General features: G+C 37.1%; 1 protein-coding gene across 2 annotated transcripts in view; it reads left to right on the forward strand.

Moving 5' to 3' along the window:
• Positions 1-21,661, forward strand: part of VPS50 (VPS50 subunit of EARP/GARPII complex) — an 87,062-nt gene that overhangs the window by 18,968 nt on the left and 46,433 nt on the right. For both annotated transcript variants that reach the window (XM_061468480.1, XM_061468481.1), the window contains exons 10-16: positions 3,759-3,801; positions 7,613-7,711; positions 7,974-8,114; positions 11,318-11,453; positions 18,098-18,195; positions 19,086-19,180; positions 19,814-19,912. In XM_061468480.1, coding sequence (XP_061324464.1) covers positions 3,759-3,801; positions 7,613-7,711; positions 7,974-8,114; positions 11,318-11,453; positions 18,098-18,195; positions 19,086-19,180; positions 19,814-19,912 — 711 coding nt within the window. The remainder of the gene's footprint in view (positions 1-3,758; positions 3,802-7,612; positions 7,712-7,973; positions 8,115-11,317; positions 11,454-18,097; positions 18,196-19,085; positions 19,181-19,813; positions 19,913-21,661) is intronic.

The raw sequence follows: 21,661 nt of genomic DNA on the forward strand, positions 1-21,661 counted from the left end.
TGGGTCCTGCAGTCTTCCGTACCCGTGTCTCATCTATATTGTTCAGTAAGCTCTCCTTAGTATTTATTGCTCTTTCAGAGGCTCTGTGGTTCCAAACATTAATCTGATATAATCTGCATATCTCTTGCTCCTTTTTCTTCTAGAGAAATGAGCAACATTTATTCACCTGGAAAAGGCAGCTTAATTTCTTTGAATCTTGCAGTGCTCATCTGTAAAACCTTGCTCTTTCAAGGTTTAGGTTAAATTACACCATTTCTTTGAGTTAAATTCTGTTTTTGTAAATGATATGAAAGCTTCTGTTTAATTTTAAATAACTTCAAGCTTTTATTGCAGCTCCAAAGTTTATCTCCACTTACACTATGTCCAGTATAACAAAATTTGAAACATAAACTAATAGGTCATATTTTTGCCATTTGGAATATTTAACTGCAAAAATCATACTATTTTAAATCTCATAACATACTGACAAGATATGTGATGAATAGCTGTGAAGATTTACTTTCTTGTTGCACTCAAAACAATATCCTTGCATGCAAGAAGACAGTTTCTTGAAACAAAGGATGGTGACAGAAAAAAATCAGCCCCGCTTCTTTATTCTGAGAGAGTTTTTTGAGCTTGTTTTTGTTTGCATTGGAAGAGCAGAAGGAATGCAAATCCCAGCCCCAGTGCTTACATTTCATTCTCTGTGCACAGTTTTACTTGCAGAAGTATCAGAGAATATTTATTGTATGGAATAATGTCTGCCTAGCAGGGTATTTGGCAAAATTAATGAATCTTTTGCATTTCTGTTTAGGATTGTAGTAAAAACCAGGTAGCTGAAAAAAAAAAAAAAGAGATGTAGTAGCTTTTATAACACGTGCTTGTATGAGGCATTGCCTCTGTGTCTTACCATGAAGTTTTCACATTATCCTTTTGCATTACCCACTGTCCACATGACAAGAATCGGTGCCTTCCTTTGTACAATAGTTCACATTTTTCTTGGGGATGGTGATGAATAACAATTGGGTGTAGCTCTCAGGGATTTAAACCTTCCTATGAAGCACATAATGTTTTTATTTTGGTATATTCATAATCTGAAGAGGCAAATATTTCAGCCTCCCTGCAAAGACTTGTTTTTCAAAGCTGCTCCTCATCCTCCTTTAAAATGATAGGCTGGATGTCTATGGTTTCTGTTTTCCATTATTTTCTTCCTAGGGAATGCTTGTATTATGTGATTAATTCTTGTTTAAAAATATAAATCAAAGACTTTTGCCTTTGATCGGTTCTGATGTGAGAAGACTCCCTTGAGAAATCTGTAGAAAATACATTGTCAGATAATAGGATGACTCTGTCTATTGCATTTGGGTCAAGATGTTACTTCTGTTAATTGCAGTAATGTGGTTCTAAAAATGTGCTCATTTAGATTTGTATGGATGTGGATTAAAAAAAAAAGAGACTTCTAATACTTTTTTTATGAATGATATTAATGCTTTGAATAAAATTCTCAATTATGGTAAATGGGCTTTCATAATAACCATGTAGTCATTATGTCCAAACACTACCTTTATAATTATGACTTAGAAAATACATGCAGATTTAGCTGGACACTACATTTCTTGATCAAAGTAACTTTTCTTGGAAAATTTTGTGATTGCACTTTCTTCTCCTAAATTAGTCAGCATAAATGTAAGCTGTGTTCTAGCAAAGACCTCCATGTATTATGGCTTGGTTGAATAAATAAACAATGAGCATGTGTATTTGAAATTGGTGCTTGAGTCCTTACTTGAATGGGAAGACACTGCTGTCACAGGAGTTGCATTAAATAGTAGGGGTAAGAAACACCAGGCAGTTTTACCTTGGTTGTGTTTCATATGGAACAAGATCTTGCTTGTCTTCCAAAAGAAAAGAAATGTACACCATTCGGTAATGGCCCTGATCTTGAAGCATTTGCTGGGAATGGTCTCATGAGGATTCAGAATGGTGGGCTGACCAAGCCTCCTGTCATCAGCTGACTGCAAGCTGAGACCTGACTGGCATTCAAAATAGTGAAAACAAGGAGCTAGTTTTTGTGAGGATCTCTGCTGGTGTACAGGTGAAATTAGTCAAATGTGATCACCTGCAGTAATCAACAAATGGTTTCTAGAGCCCAGGAAATTTTTCAGCCCTACATTGGAAGTAGTTGAGCAAATTCTTCATGTATGTGAGTATGTGTATTGCCTGGCTGAGGTGAAAAATCCGTGTGTGTTTCTGATTTAATTAGGAGAGGTGAAAAAACTTGGCCAGTAGGCACAACTAGGGCACCAGCATTTCATGACATTTGCTTGAAAGGAGTCATAGCCTTATGTTTATGTGCTATCTGCTACCATAGGGCTTGTTGAATTATCATAGGACCTGCAGTGGTACATTTGCTTAATTCGTTCAGTCTGTGCAGAGGCTACCTGTGTGTTGCATCATTTTTTACTAATGTCAGCAGCTTCTGTTTTTTAGACCAGTTAATTTCAACATGTAAATGAACTACATGCTTATATGCAGGGCAGGATGGTCTATGCTGTACATAGTTCTGAAACCTGAAAAAAGGAGTGATTCTGTGCAAGGTTCTTACTCTTGCTCTAATGTCTTCTTGCTAGCTAAAAAGACTGGAGTGACAGGAAATGCTTATCACCTGCAGCAGCAGATTTACTAACATTAAATTGTTATGGAGGCTTTTCTGTTTGAAGGCTTGTTGCATGTGTAGAAACCACTAAGAAAAGTGGCTACTCAATTCAGTGTCTAATTCCAGCTCTTTCTGATGTTTTTTTTTTTTTTTTCTTTTGTATTTAAACCTTTCTTTGGGGGGTGTTGTATTCAGGTTATCTAACAGAACTGAAAAAGGGGAGATGATGGGCATATCATTTTAGTGGAGAGAACTAGTAAGGAAAGCTAGAATCTGTCTTTTAATAGTTGACAGTTAATGTAGGCCCCTTAAGAAAAGATATAGAGCATAGAAGTAAGTGGTGTAAAATCAGGTATGGTGATTATCCCATGAAAACTCTGTGCTTTCCATGTTTGAAATATCTTGCCTATTTTTTGGTTGCTTTGACCTTGCCAAACACAAACATAGTAGTCATACTTTGTGTCTTTCTGGCTGGTGTTCTTAAATTTTTAAAGCTGATTGTTGGAAAGGAGCAGTTGTGCCTTTCTTTGTCCTAAATAGTTTCTCTTATGGTAGCTGTTTTTGTTAATATTTCTATATGAAATAAAGCTCAGCGAAGTGAAATAATGGTCTTAAAAAGTCTTTCTGAGTGTAACTGTAAAGGGTTCCTGAACATCAAATGAAAGTTACTGTACCATAGTTTGCAAAGATTTGACAGCCCTGACCCTTCTGGATATGTTCTGCTGTAGACCACAGCGCCAAATCAAAACATTTACAGCAAGAGTTTCTTGAAGTTTGGGAATGTTGTTGAACGAATGCTTTGCTAAATCCTATCAGGATGGGATCTTGCCTGGGCCCTGTTAACACAGGTGCATTATAAACCTTGGATGGTGTGCTGCTGCAGAAGGTATTTTAATACGAAGTGTTAGGAGACTGCAAATGCCTGCATCAAGTGCCTTTCAGTAAAAACAAGAGTTGGGTGATCCTAGCCTGACACAGTAACAGCAGGTTAATGATTTATGATAAATTACTATATTGTGGCTTGGTAGTGGGCAAACGTGGGCTTTTTGGAAAAAAGAAACGTGGTGTGAAATTTTAGTAAGATAAGTATTTTTTATTTTAAACATTTTTTTTCTTTTATTACTAGTGAGCTGAATTCAAAACTGCAAGACACCTTGGAACAAATAGAGGTAAGAACAAATGTATTGATGTTCAGCAACTGTTAGTATGTAATCTCTAGGTATTAGAGGTATCTAGTCTGATGTTGTTAGCAACTACAGAACATGCACATTTCTTTCAAATACTGTCTTTGGAATGCTATAGTCATTGCTATTCATGTGGATTTTTGTGCTGCAGTCAACCTAAATAACTGTATAATGTGTTCTCAAACTTATGAGCCTAGCTCAGTAATTGTGCCCATTGTAAGTGTTAAAGCAGTAACATGACGTACTGGAGCAAAGGTACACTTGCCGGATGATGAGGATGTACACTTTTAGAGCAAATTCTGTTCCTACTAAAATCGGGTAAAATATGCCAAGTCGGTTGGCAAAATCAATTCACGGCTACCTTAATGATCATATTCAGGATTTTTATTACTTGATAATTTATAGAAATATTTTTGACTAATTTACATCTGTGCATATGGGAGAAATGTAAGTCATCCTGGGGTTCATAGAGTGTTCTCTTTAAGTACATGCTCTAATGAATATAGACTCATATTCTGCTAATTAATATTTTAATAATTAGTCTTCTGAATAGTTGGGGACTTCAGCTTAAGTCCATTCCTTTTTTTTCTTTTCTTTCCCTTTCCTTGTAATTTAGGTTTTAACATTTGACTTTGCTTTTATATTCTGTTACAAATAAAATGCAAAGGGATATAATGGAAGGAGCCATTGAAAAAATATAGCTCAAAAGATTTATGTGCTCTGAGTTTAGGAGCTCTGCTCATGGGCAGTTTGACAGCCCTGTTTCTCCCTTTGTACAGCTGTTCTGCGTGAAATAAAAGAAAAATTATTTTCTTTTTTAATCAATATATGATTGAAATTCAGATTGCTGAGTAACCTTTTAAAGGAGTTTTTTAGCTTTAGGTTACTTGTACTTTTACGGTTTTGCTTAGGAAAAACCCCCACATATTTTCATATTTTCATAGAATCATAGAATACTTAGGGTTGGAAAGGACCTTAAGATCATCTAGTTCCAACCCCCCTGCCGTGGGCAGGGACACCTTATGCTAAATCATATCACCCAGGGCCTCGTTCAACCTGGTCTTGAACACTGCCAGGGATGGAGCATTCACAACCTCCCTGGGCAGCCCCCAGTGCCTCACCACTAACAGTAAAGAATTTCCTTCCTATATCCAATCTAAACTTCCCCTGTTTAAGTTTTAACCCGTTACCCCTTGTCTTGTCACTACAGTCTCTAATGAAGAGTCCCTCCCCAGCATCCCTATAGGCCCCCCTTTAGATACTGGAAGGCTGCTCTGAGGTCTCCACGCAGCCTTCTCTTCTCCAGGCTGAACAGCCCCAACTTCCTCAGTCCGTCTACATGCAGGTGGTGCTCCAGTCCCCTGATCATCCTCGTGGCCCTTCTCTGGACTTGTTCCAACAGTTCCATGTCCTTTTTATGTTGAGGACACCAGAACTGCACACAGTACTCCAGGTGAGGTCTCACAGGAGCAGAGTAGAGGGGCAGGATCACCTCCTTTGACCTGCTGGTCATGCTCCTTTTGATGCAGCCCAGGATACGGTTGGCTTTCTGGGCTGGGAGTGCACACTGAAGCCGGCTCATGTTCATTTTCTCATCACCAGCACCCCCAAGTCCTTCTCTTCAGGGCTGCTCTGAATCTCTTCTCTGCCCAACCTGTAGCTGTGCCTGGGATTGCTCCGACCCAGGTGTAGGACCTTGCACTTGGCATGGTTAAATTTCATGAGGTTGGCATCAGCCCACCTCACAAGCGTGTCAAGGTCCCTCTGGATGGCATTCCTTCCCTCCAGGGTATCAACTGAACCACACAGCTTGGTGTCATCGGCAAACTTGCTGAGGGCGCACTCAATCCCACTGTCCATGTCAGCGACAAAGATGTTGAACAAGACCGGTCCCAACACCGATCCCTGAGCGACACCACTCGTTACTGGTCTCCAGCTGGACGTTGAGCCATTGACCACAACTCTTTGTGTGTGGCCATCCAGCCAGTTCTTTATGCACCGAGTGGTCCATCCATCAAATTGATGTCTCTCCAATTTAGAGACAAGGATGTCATGTGGGACAGTGTCGAACGCTTTGCACAGGTCCAGGTAGATGACATCAACTGCTCTACCCCTGTCCATCAGTTCCGTAGCCCCATCATAGAAGGCCACCAAATTGGTCAGGCAGGATTTCCCCTTAGTGAAGCCATGCTGGCTGTCACCAAGCACCTTGTTGATTTTCATGTGCCTTAGCATGCCTTGCAGGAGAATCTGCTCCAAGATTTTGCCAGGCACAGAGGGGAGACTGACTGGTCTGTAGTTCCCTGGGTCATCCATTTTCCCCTTCTTGAAAATGGGGGTTATATTTCCCTTTTTCCAGTCATCGGGAGCTTCACCTGACTGCCATGATTTCTCAAATATGATGGTCAGCGGCTTCACAACTTCATTCGCCAGCTCCTTCAGGACCCACGGATGGATCTCATCAGGACCCACGTACTTGTGCACATTCAGATTTTTAAGATGGCCTCGAACCAGTTCCTCTCCTACAGTGGGCGTAATTTTGATTGTATTCTCGTGTCCTTTTTTGTGCTTAAAGAAAATACTGAACCACTTAAACAACACAGTAACACTCCCCTCTCCTCACCCCAACTGCAACAGCTTGTTCCCCCAATATCTAGAGTTAAAATTCATAAATCTTTCGTGACTTACGAAATAATTCATGAAAATTTTCCAGTGGAGTAAGTAAAAGTATGTAGAGGCAAACCCACCATTTCCTCTGGTTTCTGTTTGCAAGAGCAAAGCTACACTGCAAGATCATTAAACAATAAGAATTGAAATGGCTTTAGTGACTAGCAAAGAGAAAAAAATACCTGCTAGCTGTCTATATTATCATATATTGTGTTTGCTTTTTCATGCATTTTTGATTAATAATAACTAGAATTAGGCTGTGTATCTCTGTATATATTATGGTGTCTAAGTGATAATTGTGCTCTTAAGTTACATGGTCAAATTCTTGGAAGCTTTATTGGTTACTCATTAAGTATATCATCCCATTTTAGTGTTTTTTCATTCAGCGCACATAATAGGGGAACTTCATTTATTACAAAGCTGTTCAGTGTGCTCAGACACAGCTCTGATGGCAGAACTAGTAATTCTGTATGTGTGCTTACTTTCTTTTTTCTCCTTTGGTACTGATCATTGTGCTGGTATAGTACTCCATAAATTACTTATTTCACAATGAACTTTAAAGTCAGGTAGTGTTTATTCCATTTAACAGATGGCAGTGAGAGGGTTGAGAAGTCTGTAATTGAATTGCTTGTGCTGAAACACCAGGGGAGTATTTTCTTTCTCTGCAGATCTGGGTTTTTCTTAGGAGTGGAACAGACAAAGTTAGAAATCCCAGCTCTCCCATAGTGGGGTGCTAGCCTTTTGCAAAATATACATCACTTCAGAGAAGTAGTGTAGCTTTTAGTGTGTTTGTTCTTGGAAATGGTAGAACTGTTTGGCTCACAGAAATACAAGACTGAAGTATTTTAGGCTGCAAGAAGTAACATTTGAGTGCCTCAAAATAGTCCAGTAATGTACGGTCTTGGGTATTTTACAAGCATAATTATCAGATTGTGTAAATAAACATATTTTCCTCACTTGCTGTTGTTTAAGTAATGTATTACTTGGCCAGTTTTTATTAAGTGTTTTATTAAGTGTAATAGTATACAACTAATATACTTATATAATAAGTTTTATTAAGTGTAAATTAAGTTTAATAAAGTGTTTTATTAAGTGTAATAGCTTTCTTTTCTTTTCTTGATTTATATAGGAACAGTTGGATGTAGCACTCTCCAAAATATGCAAGAACTTTGATATCAGTCACTATACAAAAGTTCAGCAAGCTTACAGGCTACTTGGAAAAACACAGGTTAGTACTTATCTCCTGAGTAAGACACATAGTGAGTTATAGAGAGAGGATGACAGGGGAAAATGATTTTGCTGGTAGTATCTGAACCCTTTTATGTTACCATACTGTAATATTATGTAGTCTTAGATATTTTTGAAACAAGGATTGGAGGTCATGTTTATAATCTCCTGTATTCAGTGCTGAAAAAGACTTGCATTAAAAGATGATGGCATATGACAAATTGAATTTTACTATTTGTTATTCCTTCTTGTTTTTTTTTCAGACAGCAATGGACCAATTACACATGCACTTCACTCAAGCCATTCACAACACTGTGTTTCAAGTAGTCCTTGGATATGTGGAACTGTGCGCAGGAAACACAGACACAAAGTTCCAGAAGTTACAGTATAAAGACCTTTGTACAGTATGTATTCCTTGAATATATCTATAATTTTTAATCTGTTGTTAAGTGTACTTTATGTAAGTAGGGACTCAGTTATTAAAGTAACTCTGAAGCTACTATAGTTTCTTAATACAACTCATAGGCTAATTGAGAGATTGGATATTCACAACTTACTGCTGATTTTGATTGCATTAGATCTTAGCTCTTTGGCGTTAGTGTACATGCCATCTAAGTAAGTGTAAAGAAGTAAATTTTAGGATTCAAACAGGAGAATAACATTTCACAACCACCATGTCTTCAGTGTAATATGCTACTTTGGGACTACCACGTACTATGAATGCTGCTGTAACTTCCTTGAAATATACAGATTTTTTTCCTTTTAATATTTCATTACTCTCTTGGTAACAATCGGGTATTTAGGGACAGGCTGCAGATGCGAATTTTTGGTCTCTATTGCTGACCATGCTTGTCAGTGTTAGTTGTGAACTATTGCAGTACATTTGTGAAATCAGAGTGCTGAATAGGCAGGACTATCACAGCAATTCCATATCTAACTTCCCATAGAAAAAATACCAACAGATTTTAACCTCCTGCATTCAGTTGTCAGGGATTAATTTGCTTAAGACTAAAATATGAGCCTTCTTTTTCTGTCTAGTTCCAGTGAGAACCCTCTTCAATCTGTCTAAACTGTTAAGACAGGATGCTCTTAACGTATTAAGTGGTTATGGAGTACTCACTCTAATTAAACAATGGAAGTAATATAAAATCAGTGTTCCTTTTGGGGCAGATCTCCTGTTGTGTGTTTCTAAAAGTCTTTCTAAATGAAATCAGTCAGCTCTTTCCTATTTTCCTGGGGGAATATAAAGAGTTTTTCTTTGGTTTACCTTTTTGTGTCTTTTCTGGAAGTCAGGTACTGCATTTTATAATAATGTGGTGGGGTTTCTTTTGTGTGTGTGTGTTTTGGTGTTTTTTTTTTTAAGAATAATGTTTTCAGTAATTCTTGGGTATTTATGTAGCTTATGTGCCTGTGCACTGTAAGTCACTGTTTCCTTGTTAAGGATTTCTTTTCCTAGCAACATGCCATGCTATTAACTCTTGCATCCTTTCACCTTTTGAATACTCTAGAGCAAGAAGGAGTTCAGCTGCTTCATCTTCAAGTTTTGATTTTCTTTCTTCTAATATAAGTTCAGAGAAATTCAGTTATTTCCGTGGTCTAAATGGAAGTAACTTGGTAAATACCAAGCAATCCTTTCATCCTGGCTACCTGGAAGCCAATATGTCTCTTCAAGTATAGTGATCTGCACAACTGAAGTTTGATTTTATACCTACTAAGCCCCTGAAATACAGTTAGAGTAACATTGCCTGATGAGTTGGCAGAGAAAATGGTTGAAACAGCAGTTGAAATGGCAGGACAACTTGCTGTTTAAATGCTAAACTTATTACCCTATTCTGTTCCATTGTCAGCAAAGATTTGTTGTACCTGAGATTAAAATGTCTCAAAAATGCAGTCTCTAATGTGTATCAACTCTCTAATTAGAGGGTGTGTTAGAAAAAAGTAGTGTTCTCAATTGTTACTTTTCTGTACAACTTGACCTTTTTTCTGTTTTTGTTAATTTGTCCAGGGTCTCTGATTTATATTCCTAAGGCAGTTCTGATTTGTTAGGTAACAGAACCATAGTAATGATTCATTAAAAAAAAAGGGCAAGCAAACTGAAAAGACATATTAATATGCAGCCCCCAGATACTTTTGCTAGTGACATCTATTAATGCTGAAGAATAGGTTTTTTGAGTTCTTAATTATAAGCAGAGTGTAGGAGAATATGGCTTAGATGGTATATGCTACTGACAGGATCATTATTTAAGCTTAGGAAGCCAGAGAACATGAATAAATAGAAAATAAAGGCATGCAGTTTATAATTTTTTTTAACCTGAAAGCTGAAAAATAGGAGGGATGTAAGTGATGCATGTGCATTTGCAAAGAAATCTGTCCAGTCTAATGTTATTCTCCAACAAATGTACTAGTTAAGCTTATTAAAGTTTTATTGCAATTTGTTGCTCAGGAAGGACATACGGTGTTTAGAACACTGCAGGTAACATCATTGGATGAGGATGCAATTCAGAGAGAATTGCTTGCTTTGATTAGGGTTTGCTCTCCAGAGAATCTGTGGTTGATAATTTTGGTGGCTATGTGGGCATCACTGTTGCAGAAGCTGTTACTGTTTTTAAAGAGTTTTGTTGTAACTCTAATGCCAAAGCTTTCGTATCATTTTGGATATTCATTTTTCGATTAGCAAGTAGTACCGCATGGTAAAAGCTAACTAGCCTTGCAGAAGTCAAATGTGGGTGCTGAAGCAGCAGTAGGAAATTGTGAACTGTTATCTACTACAGTGTTAGTTTGACATTCCAGACTTCTCTAAGAACCTTTAAATAATAATGTAATTGAAATCACACTTGCGCAGCTGGACTTTGCCCTTGTTTATAAACTGTGAGGCTGTGATTCTTCACAGTAGGTGAGATGAGGGTGACTTACCATTGCCACTCAGATAAGCAGTATATTTTAGGGTCTTTTCTTCATTCAGCAAAACCCTTTCTCAAATTCATCCCTTTACCTGACAACCTCATCACAGATATTTCTACTGCATATCTATCTCTCTGATATCTAATGAATATCTTAAATTAGAGTTGGCTCTTTGGAGCAGGGTGGATTGTGGAGGTAGGACAGCTGCCATCTAAGTTTGTTTGTTTATTTTAAAACTGAATTATTTATACAGCATTCAATCCATGAGGCATCAGGCAGGATGGCTGCTATGTACTACTGAAGTACAAGTATATATACCATGGAACTGATACAGTGTCTGCATGTCACAGGGGTGGCTGCATTCCTCTTTGATAGTAAGAGGTGCTCATCATTAGACAGTGTGGTGTTACTTCTGTGTCTGCCTTGCTGTTCCATAAATTTAAGATGTGGTTACCATGTAGGCTTATTGAAAAGGAAAAAAGAGAGAAAAAATAGTTGCTAACGAATAAACTTTGCACTTTTAGACAGCATTTGATCAGTTGACTAAAATCAGGCATCAGCTCTCAAATACTGTTGAAAATGAAGCCGATATGTCAGGCACCTCAGCTGTATGAATATGGAAGTTTTTGTTATTATTTTTTTTTATTATTTTGCAAAACAAGAATACAATTGTTAAGTTTCACAACATTATTTTGTTTTTCTGTAGCATATTACGTCAGATAGCTACATTCCGTGCCTTGCTGATCTCTGTAAAGCCCTCTGGGAAGTCATGCTCAGTTACTACCGAACGATGCAGTGGCATGAGAGTCATGACCAAGATGAGGTAGCAGCTGTATCATCTGGTAAGAAACTGTTCTGGATGTGAAACTTACAGTAATTGAAATAACTTTTCTTGTCTTGAGTTGTTAATTTGTATGTCAGTACCTTTGTGGTCTTGACTCAGTGCCTTCCACATTATTGCCTATAATGTGCAGTGAGGACTTAAATACTCGCTGGATTTTTGTAGTCTTCAGTGTAAGGTTAATTTTAAAATGAATATATGTATGTGGCATTATGCAGATATAAACAGTTTTATTTTAAATACTGCTTATTGTTGAGTGGAAGTCAGGTGTGGTAGATGACTACAAAATCTGAGGATTTTTTCCCTTTAATATAGAACCAAAGTGAAAGTCCAGATTTTTTGATCAATGTTGAAATTTTCACTGCATATTAAGTTTAGTAGATTAGGATCCTGGATTGTGTACTAGGAAAGGTAACTGAAAAAACAGGAAATGAATCTGTTGCAAATCCGTTGTTGTGATTTTTAGGAATCACAGGATTTTTAGTGAATCCATTATAAGTTGCTGTCACAATTTCCTTGATACCCTTACAGGAAAAGGCAAATATTTTATCTTAGAGTATAATTTTGATTTATTATTGTTGTCCTAGTTGATATTTTTAGGACAGGAGCACTAAACCTTCATCTATTGTCTGCTGTCCCCACTAACCCAAGATGCTTGTGGCTGGCAGAGAGCAGAGTGTGAAATTTATAGTATTAAGATTTATGCAAAGCTCCCATTTATTGGAATCAGATAGGTCTGCTACTTTCAGCCGAAGGATGAAGGCTATGGGATTGCTGCTGAAGTTATTCATCCTTGCCTGATTTGCATAAAACTTGTACCCTTTATGTTAGATAATAAGAAGAAAGGGGAAAAGATAAGAAAAAAAGGGAAAACAATTGGAAATAGAAGTAAAGAATAGATAGTGGAACACTGCTTCCTACAATGTGTTGAAATCCAACATTTCTGTCACAATCAGATTTATTACAGAGCTTCAGTCTTAAAAAGAATGTAATTTATGCTCATTAACATTGTCTTCCTACTTTAAATTTGAAAAGTCAATGAAAGTATTTTCTTCAGTGTCCTTCCCATATTGTGTGTAATCTTAAAAAAATAAAAAAAGAGTGGATTTGTTGAAACTGATATTTGAGATGGAGCTTTTTATAAGTCTATCGGAATTAAAATTCAGAGTGGAAATATTTGATTTTAGGATGCACCATATGAAGGAAGATTCTGAGGTTTTGAGTGGATTGCTTATTCTCAGTAATATTTATTTTTAAATTTAAAATCATTTCAGATAATTGCATTTCATTCTCTTCATAATGTTGTGATCTTTGTATGTGTAAAATAAAGCAGGTTAAAGAAGGTATCATAAAGAGTTTATTGCATGAAAACATTATCACAGTAGTAGACTACTTGCTCAGCTCCAGATGTAATTTTAAAAATAGGTCCCTTTGGTCTGGTTACTTGTGATATCCTGAAGAAAGAAAATCATTTGCACTGCAAAGTCATTTAAAGGAACCATTAAGCCTAATAAAGTGGTATGTTCAGACACATGAGTAGTTTTAAATGCATTGATTTTTAAATGCATGCCAGCGTATTTTGGTATGTTTACTACTAATCCAGTAAATCTTCTGTCACTCATTTTTTAAGTTTCTGGAAATGTGGCTTAGCTGTAATATACACCCAGAATATATTTGTGCTACTGAATCATTGTTTCAAATGCCTCAGTAATGATAAAGCACCCGAAAGGGAATTTCACAAGTATAATTTAATTTCAGAGGAGCTATAAATATCTGCCAGATACCTGTTTTTTCTAAAAGTCATTGCTTATGCTGTAATAATTATTAAACCTGTATATGGAAATATCATTTTATATTTATCAATTTAATAGCTTTTTAAAGCCAAAGAGCAGAATTCCTGTAGAAAGGCAGGTATCTCAGAAGGAACCATGGATGCAGTTCAGAAGATTATGCTAAAATTGTTCCCTCAATTAAACCCCAGTATTTTTCTCTCATTGTGCCAGTTAATGTTAGCACCTTAGTACCTTAAATGGGGCAAGGGACTCTTGACCTTAGGGCACAAACCCAGCTGTAGAAGTAAGAAGCTGGGCCTAGGTGTGAGTTAGATAGCTCTATTTTAGTAGTGAAGCTTATCCAAAAGAAGTCCTGCATGGATTAAGAAAAGGAGGTTGCACTTCATCTAGATCGTGTGTTGTGTATTTGTGATTATTAATGCCTGTTACAGATGTTAAAATGTACTTTACATAATTGCTCTTCTCTGTTTCTGAGGAAAGGGGTGTGCCTGATTTATATTGTTAATTATTCTGTTTATTTGTTTTCTGGTTTGTTTTTTTTTCCCCTAGAATTGAGTTCAGAATTTGCAGTTGTTCTTTCAGATACAGTGTGGACTGGTATTTGGGGATTACTGTCATTTAAGTTAAAAAAAAAACCCTTATTTGGAATAAACTAAATAGAGACAGATAACTAGATATAAATGTAATCCTAGAAATTTTTAAAGCATGAGACAGTTTTTAGTACCTTTCATGAAAGAGGAAATACTGATGAGATTAGTTTGCTGAAATGTTATAACAGAGGAGCAGTAAGATCACAGTGAAATGAATTGATAATTTTATGAATCATCAATAATAACACTTAACTAATTGCTCTAATATATCACTGGGAAGATATAATTAAGTGTTCATATGTAGGACTTTTTTAGTCATACTTAAAATAAAATTAGTGAACTAAAAGTATCAACTCCATAGCATGAAATTAATTCTATGTCACATGTAGTGAGCTGCTACTTAGTGTGATTTTGGCGTTTGTATCTAAAACAGCAAATTACTGTGGTATGCGTTTTCATCCGTGAAAATAAATGGTTTACTGTAACATTTTCCCTCGCACTGTTGGTCATGGTCAAAGCATTGTTTCATCGTTTCTGTTTGTAGTGTAGAATCAAATTAAAAAATGAGTTTTCATGGACCTGTCGGGTCATTTTGTCTTCCCTGCTTAAAGCAAAGTGAACTTAAAAGTCACATTGGTTTGTGTGAGGCCCTATCTGGTTCAGCTGGATTTTCACGTACCATAAAATTTACTGTGATGTTAATGTAATTCACATGCACTCCTCAGACACTAACTTAACAGAAGAGCTGAAACTCAGCAGTAAAATGATCACTATAGCTTTTAAGTTTCTGATTTCAGTAGTGTAATTGTAGTGGTAGAAGTTTCTAACAACTGCAATAGCTGTAATAGATTCAATAAAAAACAAGAAGAAAATGATGCAAGATGTAAATTTAATTTCAACACTTTTAATTTTCAAAACATTCCATTTATAATACTGCATAAATTCTCTGAAGACCTGCTTGGTGTTCAAAGAATGAAGAAGATAGAGGACAGTGATTTGATTGATTTCTTTTTTCTTTTTTTTTATTTTTTTTTAATCTCTGCCTAGCAAGGATTAAACAAAAACCTTTTGTTGTGGCTGAAGACTGATTTTATGATTTTTGGAGAAATACTAAGAAACCTGAAACATTACTGTATTTAAATTGGGCATCCAGAAGAATAACTTCTTATTTTTATGTGAAATTATGAGTATTTATCTATTTTGCTACCTAATCCAAATTCTTCAGCCTGATTCTCAAGGAAATTAATTATCCTAAATTCTTACGTTTGCACTGGTGGTATCAGTGCAGTTCATTCAAAGACTCTGGAAACAAGACCTCTTAGTGTGACTGGCCATAAACCAGGAGCACCAGGAGATCGCCAGAGACAATACTGCATGGATTTTTATTGAGCACTAGCATCCATATGACTCTCTCCAACCATTCCTTCATAAACAGCAGTTCATGAAGACAAGGGCTATGGTCTTTATCTTGAGAATAGTTCAAAGGTTTATTAGGTGACTTGTTTAGGCTTGGCTTCACTCTGCAGCAGTACAGAAGAGAGGAGGTGGCAGAAACTCCTAAAGAGCGTGCAATTGTTAAGATAGCTGCTTTTGTTTACTTGTACAGTCAGAGAAAGGATACAGATCTGCTTAGTGTTTCCCTAGTTGAATTCTTATTTCTGTTTGTATTTTGTTTAATATTCCATGATAAATCACTTTTGACAATGCACTTGTGTTGTTAACAAAATTTTTTTGGCCCTGTCAAATGGGCTTCTTTATGGTTCTGGAGTTTTCCTTAGTAGATAGCAAAATTAGAAGTTATTTTTCTTCTCAGTAGCTGGTACAGTGCTGTTTTGGCTTTAGTCTGAGAACAATGCTGATAACACACCGATGTTTTAGTTGTTGCTAAGTAATGCTTACCCTGATCAAGGACTTCTCAGTTTCTCGTGCTCTGCCAGTGAGGAGGGACACAATGTTATAATTTCGTTGTTCTTTATGGTACTGGTTCATGACACGATAGAATCGCTGGTCGCGAAACAGATCTGGTGTGTGTGCTCAGCATTGTCGTCACCTCTGTACTTCGGGAGCCATCTAGAGGGAACTATTCATAATTACACCTTTTGCCATTTCTCCACCGGGGACGGGGTTTGGAGGTAAAGCGGGGGAAGAGTAAGCAAGCGGCTGCCTGGTACTTAGTTGCTGGCTAGGATTTAAAGTACAATAACATGAAAAATTGCTGCTGTCTCTGAGGAAAGCCAGGAGGCTTTTGGGGAAAAAAATATGAAGCTTAGTCATTAAGAACTGCCAAGGTCAGTCTGGGTTAGCTCTCTCAGTGGTCCTGGTACCATATTACCATCTAAGGAACACTGTTGTAACAGGGATTCAGTTTGCTGGTGACAGTTTTGCCCTTGCTCGTTTTGGGTGGCCATGTAAAATCCTGTCCCTGCGTTGATGAGATCGGCTCATGAATGAAAAGCTTCTGGAGATGCACCTGAGCCATCTGTCAGCATCACACAGATTAACAGCAGAATGTGTTTCACAGCCTTTGTGCTGTCTCCCTGGGTAGAAGCTGCGTGTGATCCCTCTGAGGCAGTTTGGTCCATGGCCTTGTATTGCTTCTGAATTCCTTGTTAATGCTAGGAAGATTTGCCCCCCCCCCCCCCCCCCCAGTGTGTTCCACAAGTTAGTGCTGACCACGACACTACTGCTAGTCACTGAGGATTACTCTTACTTCCCTGTGTGCATTGTAGCACTGATGCACCTACCTGGTCATGAAGCCAACAGGTTAAAAAACAACCTAAGCCAACAATGTTAGACATGCCCTTTTTCTCTCCAGGTAGGCCCAAATTATAGATAGGGACTGTTTTTCTCATGATATCGTTAGCAACTGCTTTAATTTATTTGTTTATTTAGTTTTCTTTAAGTCCCTCTCTGTGTTCCTGGAGTATCTGGACTTTGTACTTCCTGTGACTTGCAGGCAGCTGTGGGGAGACTTCCTCACATGTGTGCAAAATGATAGTCTGGGCCTCAGGGAAGGTTTTGAAAGGAAATTTTGGGATCAGGAGTAAGGGAAAGAGATGGGTTTGAGTTCGGAGCCTGTGTGTGATAGAGAGATGAGACCAGATGGGCTAGGAACAAGGGAGTGAGTAGTCCACTAAAGTACTGAAAACTAGCTGAAGGTTTCAGAAGGGATGGAAAGACAGGTCTGAGCTGCATGGCAATGCTGGGATTCTAAAGACATTCTTGATTCTTCAGCAACCACTTGAACGATAGGGTGGAAGGAGGACTGTATGATTTGTAATATTCTGGTGTAATATTCTATGTGAATCTTTATCTTTTGTGTAAAATCACTAGATGGTTTGGGCTTTAAAGGTCATGCATAGTTTTTCTTCTTGACAAAAGCAGCAGAGTTTTCTTATCATGGGGTAAGTTTGTATGTTTAGTCCGGGTAAGACAGAGCTCTCCTGTGATCAGTCGTTGGCCGTGAAGCAAATTGTGTGACAATGGGCCATGACAGACTGCAAGCATAACCACAACTGTATGCTCACAGACTGCATGTAGAAATGTTACCTTCTCTTTTTTTTTTTTTAAATGAAAATAAATATTTCCTCCACGGGGAGAGAAAGGGCCACATACAGAAGTTTACCGTGCATTACAGTGCTTTCTTGGAAAGTGGTTCACCACTGTGGGAATGAAGGTTTTGGAGTTAAATAATTGGGAGGAGTGAAAAACGCCTAATTATATGATTGACATTATTTTGTGCATAAACACAGATTAGTATGAGAGGAGAAAAAAAGAAAAACACATACTATGTTGTTTGCATAGCTCATGGGAAGGGTTTCAGTATTTTTCTTCCTGTTGCAGACAGAATTTACTGGGGCAGAAAGTTAAGAATCTTCTGAACTTTTCAAGTTCATGATTCTTGTCTACAAAGGTAGAATATCTTATTTTGTAGAGGGTGAACAGTGCTCACTTCAGCATTCAACTTTATCTTTTGTGTTTGAAATACCATTATCCGTTGCTCTGGGTTTTTTTAAAACTTTTATTAAATGGGGTATCTCATTTACATAAAAGCAGTCAGAAGCTCTTCTGGTCTGCATTTGCATGTACTATTTATATTGGCTTTATTTGTTTCCTCTCAAAAGTGTAAGGCATTGCAGCTCTCCTGGATTTTTACATAATGGATGATACGAGAATAGCTAAGGCAGAAGTTTCATTAGGGGTAGAAAAGTAGGATACATTTCAAGGCTTTTGGAAATATTGACAGTACCTTTTACCTTCAGTTTCAGATGGTGACAATGTGGTTGGAACGGAAGAGAACAGTTTTGACCGCAGCTATGTAAAAAAGAAATTGGAACATGGCCTTTCACGAATATGGCAGGTATGTTTTGTGGGTTTTGATTTTTTTTTTTTTTTTTTGTCCTCATCTCCCGTTTCCCCCCATAATATTTATCTCCCTGCCTCCCCCATATACAGTTGTATTTATAACATATAAATATATATATTACATGTATATATATAAATATGTAACATATAAGTATATATATTTATATAAATATACAGTTATATTTGTATTGATTTCTTAAAGAAATCTCTGCAGGGATTTTTATTTTTATGTGATTTGATTTGAGCTAAATATATCAAAACAATGGAAATATGATTTCCATGGCTCAGTAACTACTTAGTCTCTATGCTTACAAACTCAGTCAGGATGCTAAAACATAGTAACAGAATTTTCATGCTGATTACACTTCTCCCAGCCTGCGTGCTGCCTCACGATCTATTCTCTCCTAATGGGCTTTTCTCTGCTAGCACAGTCATACGGCTTTATGTTTCTGGTATAACCATAGCTGTGGAGAACCTGAAGTCTTGTGAACCTGCCTGCTTTCACAGTATTCCTCCTCTGACTGCTGGCTCAGTTTGATGTTCAGTGAGACCCCAAATGTATGATGAAAAAGCTGTAAACATGGCTGAGTTGTAATCTGGAGTTCTGTTTTTGCAATGAAAACAAAGCCTTTAGGATTGACCTCATGTTCAGAGTGTTAAAGAAACTGTTTATAATAATATTTTAGAAGATCAATGAGAAATCTTCCATGTTACAGAAAAATACAATTCTACTCTAAATGTCAAGAAGTTGTGACAAACAAAAAAGTTATAAGACAAACAAAAAGTTATAAGGCAAACAAAAAAGTGCTGATAAACCAGGCATCTGAGCCTTCACCTTTTGTCTTCAGTGTATTAAGTATACAAAAACTTGCTTGTGTTTTGTAGGATGTTCAACTGAAAGTGAAAACTTATCTTCTAGGAACGGATCTGTCTAACTTCAAATATGACGACTTCATATTTGTGCTTGATGTTATCAGCAGGTATACTGATGTGGTCATAAAAGCGCTTAATACATGTGCACAAATTTGAACTCTGATAAGTCAGCACAGTTAATTAAGGCAGATACTTAAATTCAGGTGCCAATTTTGTTCACATTTACTGATAGTTCTAAGAGCACTTCTTTATATGGGAGTTTATGAGGATGTCTTTGGGAGGAGTAGCATAGATTGCTGCTGAAATACTGCTTAAGTGTGGTATGATTTCAGTATTGTGCAGATTTGACAATTTTGATGGTGCTAAAAGCTTTTAAAGGGGTTTTGTCATGAGCAATAAAATACTGTAGTAGTACTGCTAACCTGTACAGTATTATAACCATCTGGTTTGATAATAAAACAATGGATTCAGATGGTGAGCTGTACAGCATTCCCAGCATAATGGGATCTCAAAAGATACTTATTTTGCTTGTGGCTCTTTGTGTGTATGGGACATTATGGTAGGATTTGGAAGCAAATGAGACATGGACTTTTGTGGAATGAATGAAGTGTTTGCAACTTAACATTGGTGCTCTGCTTCTAAGGAGAGAGATATATGCTCATGGTAATGATTGAGACTTGTAATTCACATTGAAACAGCAGTATTAATAAATAAACATTTCTAAACTTTTATTGTTATAGGCTGATGCAAGTTGGAGAAGAATTTTGTGGCAGTAAGTCTGAAGTTTTGCAAGAATCTATCAGAAAGCAGAGTGTTAACTATTTCAAAACATATCACAGGTGAGACTACTAAGTGTGCACTGAATGAATCTAATGGCATCTTTTTTTGTTGTTGGTTTCAATTTTCAATACTTCATAAAGTAATTCCACTGCATAATGTTCCTGCACTGAGGTTAGCAGATTGTAGAATGTTACATGATGAGACTAGGGCTCTGGATCTGGAAAAAGGGAGAGGGTGGAGAAGCCTTTGCTTTCACTATGGTTGTGGAAAACTCTAGTTCTGCAGCAGGTAAGCCAGATAAAAATGAAAAACTTCTTATGTAAAATTTTAGTATTTTTTTCAGGCTACCTCTTAAGCTGTCTCCTGGGATCCTGAGGATGAATTCCTCTGAAGTCCATACTTCCTACCAAAATTGTTACTAGTTTTTCTATACCATTACATATAATGAGCTAATCATAGAATAGTTAAGGTTGGAAAGGACCTTAAGATCATATAGTTCCAGCCCCCCCTCCCATGGGCAGAGACATGTGGGCCTATGAAACTTTTTTTTAATACACAGTTTTATCTTGTATCAGATGAGGTGTTCAGAACTGAGTTCATCCTTTTGAGTCATGTTTTCATGTTTTTTTTTCATTGGCATTGTCTAATTATGTTTCAGTCTACTATCATATCTGAGGCCAGTCATACATGCTGTCATGTGCAGACAGTCTCTGGCCTCAGATATGATATATGACTATGACAGCTTCAGGACTTCTCTGTCACTTTAATTGTCTTGATTTTCCAAATGTTTTGTTTTAGAGGGCTGACAGCTCTTTTATTCTAGTTATCTAGCATTCATCTTTTTTTCTGGGTGAAAAGATGGGAGATACGGGAAGAAATATAGTGTTCCTTGCGCTAAGAAATTCTTACTATCCCAGTCTTGATCTGTTAACCGTTTGTTGTATCGATAAAGTATAAACATTAAAACAGGAGAACATGAACAGTGTCTAAATTCAGAAGCTGAGAATGTGGTTTGGAATTTCTTCCAGCTTTGGTAGTTTGTAGCTGGAATTCCTTTTTGGACATCTGACGAAGACATCAGTTCCAGCTGTCTGAAAAGCTTGAGCCTTAATCAGATGCACGTTATGTCTTGTCAGGAGATATGTTGGTTAAGATGCCGCCCACCTGCCTTTAGCTGTTGAAAGCCTTTCTGATTCCTGATTTGGAAACTGACCTTGCAGCTCTAGGTTCAGAAGAGCTGTGTTGGTCTACCTAACCATTTTTTACTACACTGACTTAACTGTGTAACACTTTATTTGGTTAAGTAAATATTGTTTTGACCATCATGATTTTGCTTAATTAATCATAGACTAATTTTCTGAATTATCTTTGAGTAAAATAAAGGCTAAGAAACATTGATGGAATATATATAGAAATAATTTTTTTAAATAATTTGTGTTTTTATTTAAGTAATATTTCTTGGAATCTTGTGAAAAGAAAAGGAAATGTATGATTCAGATTATGGGAACCTTTTAATACTTTTTACATGTTTTATGCTGTGTGGTTATTGTAAAGATTAATTGGCTGATGTTTTTGTCCTCAGAAGGGAAAATACAAAAAACCCTCTCTCCCAGCTCTATCCCTTAGGCTGATTTACATAAAAGCTTTAAGCATCTTGCATTTTCAGATCAAGCTAATGTGGCTTTCAGTTCCCCTGTGTGTTTAATTGGGGGTGGTGGGGTGGGGGAAAGCTAGGGCTTTTAAAGATTCATTAGTACATAAAAGCTACCTAGAGCGGAAATGCTCAGAGCCCAGGAGTAATCAGTTCT

The sequence above is a fragment of the Pezoporus flaviventris genome, unplaced genomic scaffold (genome assembly GCF_033815535.1).
Source record: "Pezoporus flaviventris isolate CSIRO_AGI_PZ_B2104156 unplaced genomic scaffold, CSIRO_AGI_Pfla_v1 ptg000047l, whole genome shotgun sequence".
In the NCBI taxonomy this organism is placed as follows: domain Eukaryota; kingdom Metazoa; phylum Chordata; class Aves; order Psittaciformes; family Psittacidae; genus Pezoporus; species Pezoporus flaviventris.